The following is a 13,004-nucleotide window of genomic DNA, read 5'->3' on the forward strand; positions in this document are numbered from 1 at the left end:
ATATATATATATGTTAAACACAAATAATAATACGAAAACACGTTTATATTCAATAATTTTGTTAGAATGTGTACATTCTATTGTTTTCTTATAAATAAATAGGGATGTATCTTTTTAATATAGTAACGTTTTAAATGCGTGCAATTAGGCTTCAACATCACTAGCATTAGAGCATCATACCAGTTATTGCCCGCTAAAAGACAGGTGTCTGTTCTGACTGCACCCCCTCCCCTTTCATTCTCAACCAACCCACACAAAGCGGCAGCGTAGAGGTGCGATTTGACCATAGGCTGGAACAGAAAAGGCGCACCGGAGTAGGCTATCTTCTTGCTGCATTATTAGCTTATACTTTTTTTCATTTCTAGAGGCATAGGTTTGTCAATTTTCTGTCCGAAAAAAGAAGTCAACATACAAACACGGTTCAGCACATTAGCCTAATTGATTGTTTAATAATCATTTTTCGCTCTCTTAATCTTTTATACGCTAAGTGACTTTTCTAAGAGCCTAAATAATTTTTCTTTCATTCCAGTGGAAAAGGACACCTTTTTTCCGTTGAATCTGAACAATATCTCGAAAAGAAAGAGAAAGAGAGAGAGAGAGAAAGAGAAGATTAAGTTATTCTGGATAGAGAGAAGATGCAACACACTACGGACGATTCGACAACATATGCATTTGGTACGTTTGTGAGAATATGTAGCCTATACGTACAGTATATGTCTGCCTCACAATCAATGTCATTCACCAACCAATAAGACTCGCCTATATAGCCTACCATAAAAATAAACCGATCATAATCATAATCAATGATTAGCTTGTCATGAATCATCGTCCTTCCACTATAGGATATATTGTGAAAATGGTTGAATATTGTAAGTTGTGCAAACCGTATTCGATTATTAAACATTATATTGAGTGGATCTAGTTGTAGCTTTAATGTTATTTCACCTTCAAATCCCTATGAGACATGCAAACAATTATTTTAGTCATAGCCTACGTTAAATAAACAACTATAGATGTGATACTCACCAATGCAGTGTGACATGTAGAATCCATAATTAAACTTTAGAACTAAAGACTTGTCATCTACAGGCGCACACAGTTGGTCTATAGGTTTCTCTACATTTAAAAACATAAAACTACGCTGTTTACCCTATTCCGCGCTCATCAGAGTACCTTGCGGTAGTTACTCACACACAATTACGACGTTGTCTGAGCCATTAAGATGAATATTTCAAGAAACAGTAGCCTAATCAGTCTGAAATGAGCCAACGTTATTGCGCTTTAGTCAGTGTGAAAGACGGGGGACTGAAGTTTCCTTGGTGGATGGCGCTTCTCTAAATGTGTCTGTTTTCGAGACCGAACTAATCTGTACGCTAGGGGGCACCCATATACTGTATTTGAGCCTAAGATCCTGCGTGTTGCAGCAGTTTCTTTCACTGACAACCTAAGCTATGATTTAACTCTGTACATTTTTCACTGGACCCAACATTGACAGCACCTAGTGATTTTGAAAGTATAGCTACCACAAGTAAAGCTGTTGAAAAATGACAATAAACTAACATTTATAGGCTACTTGCAGATCACATAGAGCCACTTGCCTATTAGCCTACTTCTCAAACTTTATGAATCAGTGTCTTTACGTGAGATAATAGGCCTATCCTATTCTGCGTGTACTATATAGGCTGAAAAGTTAATGAACATGTTTGATGATGTAGGTGTGAGTGTTTTTCTTCCTAGGACAGACTCCTTATAATAAACGAGGAGCTGTTAACTGATTCTGATAGATGGTCAGTAGGTTAATCCAACAGACCTAGGGCCTAAGGTCGAGCTGAACATTTCATAACACTCCCTGCATTGAAAATAAGCAGGAAAATCATAGTGGCACCTTTATCGGGATCGCAGTAGGTTGCCCATTTCTGCCTTAATTCTTTTAACTGTCTGTAGCCTAACTTCTAAATTCGACCTGTTCCGCTTCAACACTGTTATTGTAAGAAATATGTAGGCATATTGTCCTCGCAAATCATCTGTAAATGTAATCAGTAGTCGGCTGCTTATTGTGCAGGCCTAGTCTGCATAACCAATTTTAAAATAATGATGTTCATATAGGCTATCCTTTATCATGCTTGGTGTTGGGATGTTCTGAAAGAAGAAACACATTCATCCAGTATGGACTGTCCCAGATGCGTTTATGCCTCAATGAACATAATCAAACCTCACATTTACAAAAACGGTCTTAAACTTGTCTGAAAAACGTTTAAACTAATTAAAATATTTTTTTATAAACATAGACTATTTAGGAATTAATATTTCAATCGGGCTAGGCTACATTAGTTAAAAAGGACTATTATCATAGCTTTGTAGGCCTAGCTATATTTCATTTGGATTCTTAAATATTAATGAAATGCGACTGTCATCTTGTGTGTGTAGGCTAACAGCCTAACAATCTCTCCGGGTAGCCAACAATAGGAAAAATATTGATAATTTTAGACTTTTAATCATCATCCTACTTAGAGTGGGCAACTAATCACTAATTTGAGCTAATCATCGTGGACATTTGGTTGCATTATACCATATAGATAAATGAATCCGGAAAGATTATTTTATTTAGCAGACCATATTGGCGATTTTTTTGTTAGCCTATTCTACAAACACGGTACCCCATTCTAATCCTTCTCCTTTTAGGACCACGCAGCACTCCCGACCCTTATCCGTGCTTTGGCAAGCCACCAAGTAGCACAAATGCCGACTAGCCAATGGGGTTCAGGGGGAGGTCCGTGAGCTCTGACCAGTCAAACACAGTCACTTTCCTTATATGGCAGCTCATCTCCATGGTAACGTGTGCTAAGTTGCAGCAGTCGTGTCAAAGTTCACTATATAGAGAGCTCAGTGAGCTGATCAGAGAGAAAGCATTCTGCCTGCCCAACTCCTACAAATCGCAATCATTTCCTAACCTCCCCCTTTTTAACATATTTGATCACTTTGATTCTCTATTCTTTTTCTTATTATTTTTCTGCGCATGAAGGAGGTTCTAGGTTGTGATCTTTTTGTTTTAGAAGGCAATCATTTGCTCGTCGGAGAGTTGACTTCATTCTAAGATCCCAAGCATTGGCTTCAGTTGCGCGCCGCTGCTCGCGCTTTACCTCACAAGAAGAAAAAGGAGAAGCAGCAATATTTTTTTACCAGTTGATGATTTTCCTCAAGACTCGTGCTGGAACTTGATAGCACTCGCTGCCAGTGTGTACATCAATTGCGTTTTATGCCGCTGTCACGTCGTGTGCAATTTGCTGTTCGGTTTCTTGAATAGCCATACCTCGTCTCATTATTACAATCGGTTAGTCAACATTTTTCCCTTGATGGGTCTCCTGGATGGCTGACTGTAAGCGCCCCTGGACTTGGCCTTTACGCGAAAGGCAGCGACTCAGCTCGCCATCACATCAGTTTTGAAACGTGAGCTTCGCAGCGGCTGCAACAGCGATAGCCCTTAGATATCTCGACATTTTTCGGAAGATTCCACGGACATTTGAAAACAGTACGGTATTGACAATTACTTGACTCGCCTATATTGAGTATAACGTTTTGCATTCCGTAGGCTAAACGTTCATCGCTACACCAAAAACGGCAGACAAAAAGTTTCTTTTCGTTGACTGATAGATATGGCAATGGTAGTGTGGAGAGGCTCCCAGGACGATGTGGCTGACACTCAAGGTACTCTTTCTTCGCAAGCCCAAGGAGGACTATCCCTTCCAACCCCTCAACCAGGCCAGTTGAATCTGACAGCCTCTCAGGTCGCCCCTCCGACCCCTCAGACACCCGTCCAAGGACCCCCAAACAACACGCAATCTACGCCGACAAACCAGACGACGCAGAGTCAATCGGAAAAGCAGCAACCGCAACACATAGAATGTGTGGTTTGTGGTGATAAATCTAGCGGTAAACATTATGGCCAGTTTACTTGCGAAGGGTGTAAAAGCTTCTTCAAACGGAGCGTACGAAGGAACCTCAGTTACACATGCCGTGCCAACAGGAATTGTCCAATTGACCAGCACCATCGCAATCAGTGTCAGTACTGTCGCCTTAAAAAATGCCTAAAAGTTGGCATGAGACGGGAAGGTATTGGGATTTTTGTTTTCTTATTAATGTATCTATCATGTGAATCCTCGTGCGGTGAATGAATTGTGTAATTGTATGTTTCGGTCCCCCATATCCTCTCCTGGGTCTTCCTCTCTCGGGCTGTACGGCCGAGACACGCAATGGAGCCGCTTTGCTCTTGTGCTCGATACGGAGCTCATCAAACCTACATTTTAGCGTTCGAAAGAATAGTTCCAGCCTAACGCATTATTTTCTATTTCAGTCACGTGACTGCGATTCAACACTTTAGAATGTAACATTATTCTTGATATGGATGGTCAGTCAATAGATATTAATCTGGATTTGAATAGAAACGCGCTATTATGGCGAGTGTCGAAAGAGGACAACGTGTGTGTAGGCTAGCCCTTATCCCCCATTACTGTTTATCTCGATCCGAAAGCCGGGCTTTAATGAGCATAGGGCATACATAGCCTATATGTTAATTTTGTTTCGTGTTTGGTCTAAAAGAGTTTGTAGTATAACTATAGCTAAATTGTTCATTAAGTAGGTTAAAGGTAGGCTAAAGCATGCAAGGTCCGCCTTTCCCTATTTGCAGGCTACTCATGTTGCTGAGGCCCAACAAAACAGCCAAATTTACAGATTTATGCAAAGGCATTCTCTACAATGTTTAGTTGATTGGAAAGCTCATGTTGTGTCGATAAGTATGCTAGCAACATGTAGGAATATGCATCTCAGTCATTGCTTAAAAAGTGTTCTGTCTTAAATAAAAACACAGGATAAGCCATAAGCCTACACTTGAACATGTAGGCATCTTTGACAATCAGAACAATGGCGATTGCTTATGCTTCCATTCATCTAAATTTGACTGTTATCATGTAGTATTACTGCGTGCAAGGTCAGAATACATGGTCTCATGATGTATAGAATTCAGGTATCAATATCTGCAGTTTCTCTTTTTACTGCAGCGGTGCAAAGGGGACGGATGCCACCCACACAGCCACACCACGGCCAGTTCGCCTTGACAAATGGGGACCCACTGCACTGCCATTCTTACTTATCCGGATATATATCTCTTCTGCTAAGAGCGGAGCCGTACCCTACGTCCCGGTATGGCAGTCAATGCATGCAACCCAACAACATCATGGGTATCGAGAACATTTGTGAACTTGCAGCCAGGATGCTCTTCAGTGCCGTGGAGTGGGCCAGGAATATCCCATTCTTTCCAGACCTTCAGATTACTGACCAGGTGGCTCTTCTGAGGTTGACCTGGAGTGAGTTGTTTGTGCTCAACGCCGCGCAGTGCTCCATGCCTCTCCATGTGGCTCCACTTCTTGCGGCGGCTGGCCTTCACGCCTCCCCCATGTCTGCGGACAGAGTGGTCGCCTTTATGGACCACATTAGGATCTTCCAAGAACAAGTGGAGAAGCTTAAAGCATTGCACGTTGACTCTGCTGAATACAGCTGCTTGAAGGCAATTGTACTTTTCACTTCAGGTAAGCGCCAAGATCAAGACGTTTTCAATGAATCCGTTGGGTGTGCGTGTAGTAGGCTTATGCATGTGTCAAACATTTTAAACCAGTGTTCAAAAAAGGGTCTAGATTATCAATTGAAGACAATAAGGTAATTGAAATGTCAAGTTAGCCTACGGCCTGTAGTAAACCTTGGGTAGCCGATTGCAGCGAGAGCATAATACAGGGCGTCCATTTGCATTAAATGATTTAGCAATAATATAATAATTTTCGTTCAATTTGTTGGGAATCAATCCCCATGTACTACTTTACCCATTAATAGTTTACAATCACACATACGATTTTTAGGATAGCATACAAAGTTGTAGTTTAATAAAGAAAGTACGTAAACATAACATATGTCCCTGTGCAAGTGTTCCTTCAAACTCTGCGAAATAGCATTAAGCTATGACACAGGCTACTTGCTATTGCTAGTGTGAAATATCACAGGACTGACAATGAGTTGTCTCTTTAGTAGTACTTTACTTTTCATTAGTAAGCTTATATGTAGGCCTATGTCCAATCTCTGGTTTATATTTGCACAAAATGACAGATATAAATGATGTCACCCCTTGGGGGAGGGGGGAGGTAGAAAAGGAAATACTATCTTAATGCTCCATTCACACACATTACACAGCCCGTCCCACAACGTATAGGTTTTGTCAAGCCACCAAAAATACAGGAATTACAAAATGCATAGAAGCATACGATTTTTTGCCTTATGAAGGCACTTTTAGATTGATATGCTCAATCATTAAACTTGTTCTAACTGATAGTCTATAGATTCAGATCTTCTGGACACACTCTATAACTGGGTCATAATCCAAACGTGCTGGCTATATTCTTACAGTCCTCTACATAATTACATTTAACATTTAAAAAAGGGAATGGACATGCGGAAATAATTTGCTTCATATGTTATAACGCTAGACAGTATTTATTATTCACAATTACTATATAGCCTAAATGCATGAATGTTTTTTTTTTTTTTTAACATCCTTCGTTTATTAGTCGACTTTTAATTATAACACTTAATATTTATTTATTTACATTTCCTACCGAATATGTTATTGGCAGTGTAACTAGTCACGTTGTATAGCCTACTCCATAAATGTGTATTCATTATATTTTAAAATTCCGTATCCCCCAACTCATTTAAACGAGGTTGCCTGTCGGGTTGTAGTCCTACTCCTGAAGCGAAATGTCAACCCAGTGCAGAGGTCACAACTCCTAACCCTTTTCCCTCTTCCGTGCGTGCGATCGTGCATGTGTTTGTCGGCGAGAGAGAGAGAGAGAGAGAGAGAGAGAGAGGGGGGGGGGGTGAGAGCAATCCTAACTGGTTCTATTTAGGAAAACTCTTGTCAGGTTCAAGTGTACATTTACACATTTATTAGCACCACAGATAGTAGTTTTTTCTTCTTCATGAAATGGACGTATTCAATGATGAAAACTGAGTCTTTTAGGACAATTCTTCTTTAATGATAAGGTAAATTAAACAAAATATGATACATGACAAGTGCTGTCTTGAATGAACAATGGACTCAGTATGAACATTGATGTAGGTGGTAGGCCTCCATTGCTGTCAGAAATACTGTACATGTGATATCATGAGGATTTCAGTCTGTTAGACTATTGTTGTATGTTATATGAATATATAGTATACACATATGCTTATTGGATATGTTAGTTATTTATGAGCATTGTGGTCATATTTTACCAGCTTTTCTATGTATTAAAAGTGTATATTTATGAAACAAACATGATTAATGTTTTTTTGTCTTCCTCTAGATGCTTGTGGCCTCTCAGATGTGGCCCATGTGGAAAGTTTGCAAGAGAAGTCTCAATGTGCCCTGGAGGAATATGTTCGGAGCCAGTATCCCAATCAGCCAACTCGTTTTGGGAAGTTGTTACTTCGCTTGCCTTCGCTCCGCACAGTCTCATCTTCAGTCATAGAGCAATTATTTTTCGTCCGATTGGTAGGTAAAACCCCAATTGAAACCCTCATCAGGGATATGTTGCTTTCGGGGAGCAGTTTTAACTGGCCTTACATGTCAATTCAGTAAGCAGAAGGAATGAACAAAGGGGCTAAGACTACAATGGTTAGAGCCTCTTTTGTAGAAGGAAAACGGCTGTTACACGAGCTCGCTTTCATGAAGAAAGACATTGTGAAATGACTGTGAATTTCAAAATTGAGACATCCAGTGAACTTTCAAAATGCAGATAAAAGCTCCCAGTGTCATTCGGAACAACCGGCTTCTTATCCATTTTTTAAGAAAGAAGAAAATGAAACAAAAAAATATGAAAAGGATTTTGGTAATCCTTAAAAGGAAAACAAATCTATAAAGTGCATTTAAAATGAAAAATTGGAAAAAAAACTTAAGGGAAAAGAAAAAGTAAGTTTTCTTTTTCCAACCTACTTGTCCTGTGTCCATGTATCTATAGCTGTGTTTTGTATTTTTATTTTGTTCCTTCTTTCTGGTTCCAAACCGGCATATGTGATTATGTAGTACAGGTGGTGTTCTTTTCTAAAACCATGAATTATTTTGAAACAGTAAAGTAATGTACAAATGTTCTTCAAGAATTAAAATTTAATCCACAGCAATAGGAAAAGGCTTATGAAAATACATGCTTAATGCTGCAAGCGCACTTACTCAAGATGGCCCAATTAACTGGGAAAGGGTGTTTTCCAGTTTTTAGTGTATCTTTTTGACCCAGCTAAATAATTTGCTAGTTTTAAAGGTTGATAGATGGACTGTCAGGGTCCAGTTACTTTTGTAACTGTTTCCAGTTAGGCTAGTCAGTGGAACATCCGCTCAAACTGGGATTTTACAAGGGACAACTGCCTATGCGACGGTACAAGCCACCCTAATTCTACCTTTAAATGGTATTAATGCAAATGAAACCCTCATACTTACATGTAGCCTTTAAGTATCTCTGATCAACGATGATTCATAGCCTATAGCCTGAACTTTGGCTAAAGTAAAACAACTATCCATACCTATTTTCAAATGGTCATGGGTCATATATGTTTTTACATTGCTGGAAAAGGGTTTAATAGCAGTATTATTATGACCTCCCTGAAATGTCACCCTTCACTTCAAGCATTAAGTGCCTGACAAGCGCGATGTAATTTCTTATCAAAATGTTGATTAAGTAGGCCTATAGAACACAATTAGATTTGAAACTTCAGTCTTATGCTTGAGCATTTCACTTGAAAACATTTATTAGAAGCAGTATTGTTGTAAATATAGGTCAATTCATTTCAACGAGTTTTCCTTTATACAAAGTATATGTGATTAAGAAATCTGTGGTTGCCATTTTTTCGGTAATACAACGTCTTCAAATTAAGTGGCAGACTTAGCTAGTAGCACTGAAAGTTATGTTTGTAATGTATATACATATTACGACAAATGTTTTCTTTTCATGTATTTAGACTGTGAATGCATGGCCACAGGTCGCTAACCTATTTTACCTTTGATATATATAAATGTAAATGTTTTTTGACTGTATAGATATAATCTGTGCATTCAGTACACTAGCCCTTGTATTTAAAAAAGAAACAAAACGTTCAATATTAGAATTAGACTAAACAGGGTGAGCTGGTTTGGAAAGGAGTACTATTTTGACTTAGTGTTCTGCTCCTTTGGTCTACGACAGATGCCTTGTGTGTGTGTGTGTGTGTGTGTCTGTGTGCGTGTGAGCGTGAGTGCGCGTGTGTTTGTGCATGCATGTGCACATGCGTGCGTACATGTGTGTGAAAGCTAGCAATTTTGTCCTTGTTTTGAGGCTTTTCTTCAACACACAAGACACCATGTTGTGGTCGGATAAAAAGGGATCATATTGTGTAGTTGATTGAATACTGATCTTTGGCTGTTCCCATGCCACATATGGACCAGAGAATGATACATGATTGTAATTATGAACAGTTTAAACTGACCCACGTTTTTATATAAATATATAAAAATATATGACTGCAGGGTATTGATAACGTATAGATACTTTTTTTATGACGATTATTATTATTATTATGATTATTAATTGCAAGTGATACATGTGAGTGTGTGTGAAAGTTTATAGTTAAACACAATTCTTGTTTGTTTGTGTTAGCTTATTGTAAACGAGCATTCTGCTGTAAATTTGTTCTTGGTATTAAATTATAATTTATGAATTTGAAAACAAAAGTTTACTATGTTTGCTTATTACCATTGACACTATTGTATGTGTGCGCGTGCACATAGTCCTGTCTGGGTCAAAGTAGGTGTGTGTGTGTGTGTGTGTGTGTGTGTAGAGAGAGAGAGAGAGAGAGAGAGAGAGAGAGAGAGAGAGAGAGAGAGAGAGAGAGAGAGAGAGACTGGCATCTTTTGGTTGACGATTTTCTGTTGTCTCAAATATGCTGGCCTTGTTAACATGGCGTGTGCTAGTTAGTTCAGTCAACAAGTTATTTGTTACAAAAACGGAGATAGATTGTGGGTTAACCTGATATTGTGATGTTACATAGGCCTCATTTATTTCAAATTCAAACGTTTACTGTCCAGGCAATGCCTTGTTGGTTGACTATAAAATGTAGGCCACTTGCAGTTTATGGAAAATGTATTTAGAGGTTATAGCCTATGGTTTGCTTTCTTTAAAGTTGAAAAGATAGACCATCAATCCATAAGACAAACCATTTAACACGACGGACTCCACCCCAACTTTAGCAGTCTTTTATTTGAAATTTGACGATGTCTATAAATGGAGATCAAGCGTGGCGTCCCGGCTTCAAAACCATCCTTTAATCTGTGTCCCCGTAGTCAATACTGCAACGAATGATATGGCCACGGTTCATGCATAAGAGAAACCATAGGGCCTACTGCAAAAGAAGACCGAGTCATTGATAATAGCTGTTAGGCTGTAAGCCGATATCTGTCGAAACGCCCCAATATTTTCATAACCTATAGAGTGATTGTTGTTATCCTTGTTGTTCTTGTCAAAACGAATCTAGGCTTCCCGGTGCAAGGGTGAAAAGGAATAGGCTATGAACTTTTCTTAGATTCCAAAAACACTAATGTTAGCTACCTCAAACCCATCTGCTTAACTGCTTTATCTTACCACGCAAAATCCATTAATATAGCCTAGGGCTAACACTGAATACAGTTTTCGTAGGCATACTGCTAACATAACTTTAGATAAACGTTTATTTTAGACGGCTTAGGTAGCCTATATCTTACAATTGTCAAGGAGAACGCTACATTGAATGCCCTTTCCCTCGTCTTTAATGGTTCATGCCATTGCCCATAAGTTTGGAGTCTTTTGCAACACTGCTTTACTGGTGTGGATTTTAGTTAACAGCGTGTTGAAGCTGAACTCTATAATTTGCACGTATTCTCCTTTATTAACAAACTAATCAGTCACCACTCAATCCAATGTCATATTATTAGATCATTGAGAAAAATGTACTACTTCAATTTGCAATTTAACTTTGCATAGATCGTAGGGCCCTAACTAAACTGATTTAGCAAAATCTGGGTTTTTGCGTTATGCTTGTGCGTTATGCTGGTTATGCTTTTGAATGCTGCAGTCCCGCCAATATTTCCCCCTCTCTCTCTCTCTCTCTCTCTCTCTCTCTCTCTCTCTCTCTCTCTCTCTCTCTCTCTCTCTCTCTCTCTCTCTCTCTCTCTCGTTCTCTCTTTCTCCTTTTCTCTTTCTCTGTCGGTCTGTCTCTCTCTCTCTCACACACACACACACACACACACACACACACACACACACACACACACACACACACACACACACACACACACACACACACACACACACACTGTCAGAACTGTTGCTTATGTATGTTGCACTAGTAGCCTATCTTATCTTTCAAAATATATGGACCCATTAATTATCGCGATAAATTATGACATGCATTTTTGTTGCTAAACTAGGTCCCTAAAGCCATGTCCGGGTGTCCACATGCTATAGCCTACTGTATGTTACAACGTTCATTCAACATATCAATTGATTTTTTGCATTAGTTTTCTGATAACGGATAAATGATCATGCAACACCACCGTACACACACAAACCTCTTGGGAGCTCTCTCAATCCTCTGTCTTGAGGGAGCTCCAGTTCGCGTGTCCTAGATAGACAAGAAAACTAATTATAAGTCATGACATTTTTTCACGCTTTTGACTGATAATCTTCCCTCCAAAAACTCTTAAAGTGAACTTCTTTTCAATTCGAATAGGCCTACTCAAATAATACATCCTAATTTGAGAGGCAGGTCAATGTGGTCCGACGCCAGAAAACCCTACACTGCCTGTCAATACCCAGTAAAAGAAAAAGGGACGTCATGTTTTGCAGAAAGACGGTATAGACATTGTTAATCAATCTTGTTCGATTTAGTGTTGAAGACATTTGGTCTACCCTTAATTGTTGGCCTTCTATAACAATACCTGTTTAGGTGTGTCGGCCTTAAGAACACGTCGACAGTCCCAGTCTTGTCAACTTCAGTAAGTATTCTACTTTGTCATGTTTTAATAGGCTACAGTGTTTTAGACGGATCTCTGTGCCCGGCGTCATGTGTTCTCTCTAAATGTTAGAAAATTGTGCCATCTACCCGCTATGTAAAGAACTGTCACTTCCAAGACCTGCGGAGTCCTCGGAAAATGTGACGATCCGCTTGCTGCTCAGTAACTTGTGCACTTGTTCTTTCATCTTCTGTATCTATGTAGTCTATGCATGTATGTATGTATGTATGTATGTATGTATTTATGTATGTATGTATGTATGTATGTATGTATGTATGTATGTATGTATGTATGTATGTATGTATGTATGTATGTATGTATGTATGTGTGTATGTGTGTATGTGTGTATGTGTGTATGTGTGTGTGTGTGTGTGTGTGTGTGTATCTATCTATCCATCCGCTAATATAGTATGTTATTATTATTAGGTTATAGAACCACTGTTGAAGCGGTATGTCATCATGACGTCCAACAAAATTGCGTGATCCCAGAGTTTTAAATCAGCACCTCTGCAATTAATAGTTTCCCCCTGGTCCAAATGAGAATCCTCAGGGATGCTAAGCAGAGGGGCCAGTTGACACCAGTATGGCAGTATGGAAAGAAAGTATCATATGGGAGGGAATAACATGACATCTTTGCGATTCTAGTATAAATAATAATTTATTTTAAATTCAATACATTGGCACCCCTGGCTGCGCGGATCTAGTAATGCGCGCTCCGGGATGGTCGTGGGAGCTGAAGAAGTTGGCCACCTCATTTGCAGTTCCACAAATTGGCCTGCAGGACAGGTCCCACCGAAGTTGGAGGCTGATCAGACTGAGACAAAGACGCGGGAACAACTCGACTGGACAAGTAAGGTCTTTATACATTATTTTTTCTTTACAATGTAATTACAACAACACTTTATTATAC

The 13,004-nt window shown here is 39.3% G+C and overlaps 1 protein-coding gene and 1 long non-coding RNA gene across 9 annotated transcripts in view; one reads left to right on the top strand and one right to left on the bottom strand.

Moving 5' to 3' along the window:
- The window catches only part of LOC146258591 (uncharacterized), a 31,725-nt gene extending 30,438 nt beyond the window's left edge, over window positions 1–1,287 (bottom strand). The window contains exon 1 of the long non-coding RNA XR_014729714.1: window positions 1,027–1,287. This is a non-coding gene — a long non-coding RNA (uncharacterized LOC146258591). The remainder of the gene's footprint in view (window positions 1–1,026) is intronic.
- On the top strand, window positions 90–9,778 carry nr2f2 (nuclear receptor subfamily 2, group F, member 2). Of its 8 annotated transcripts, none has more exons than XM_084671911.1 (4): window positions 90–373; window positions 530–675; window positions 5,055–5,582; window positions 7,386–9,778. In XM_084671911.1, the coding sequence occupies exons 2-4, from the start codon at window positions 636–638 to the stop codon at window positions 7,658–7,660; spliced, it is 843 nt and encodes a 280-aa protein (XP_084528037.1). In that variant the 5' UTR covers window positions 90–373; window positions 530–635; the 3' UTR covers window positions 7,661–9,778. The 8 variants fall into 8 exon arrangements, with proteins under 8 accessions (XP_084528037.1, XP_084528036.1, XP_084528038.1 ...); XM_084671910.1 differs by having other exon boundaries at window positions 90–314; XM_084671912.1 differs by having other exon boundaries at window positions 90–272.
- Window positions 9,779–13,004: the final 3,226 nt, after the last annotated feature.

This window comes from Hypomesus nipponensis, chromosome 14 (genome assembly GCF_054491055.1).
Source record: "Hypomesus nipponensis isolate SF chromosome 14, ASM5449105v1, whole genome shotgun sequence".
Classification (NCBI taxonomy): Eukaryota; Metazoa; Chordata; class Actinopteri; order Osmeriformes; family Osmeridae; genus Hypomesus; species Hypomesus nipponensis.

Excerpts from the sequence above, each read along its gene's own strand:
- nr2f2 (XM_084671905.1), top strand. The coding sequence starts at position 3,654 with ATGGCAATGGTAGTGTGGAGAGGCTCCCAGGACGATGTGGCTGACACT. Across the intron at positions 4,111-5,036 it reads AGTTGGCATGAGACGGGAAG|TTTCTCTTTTTACTGCAGCG; the intron begins GTATTGGGATTT and ends CAATATCTGCAG. Across the intron at positions 5,583-7,385 it reads AATTGTACTTTTCACTTCAG|ATGCTTGTGGCCTCTCAGAT; the intron begins GTAAGCGCCAAG and ends GTCTTCCTCTAG.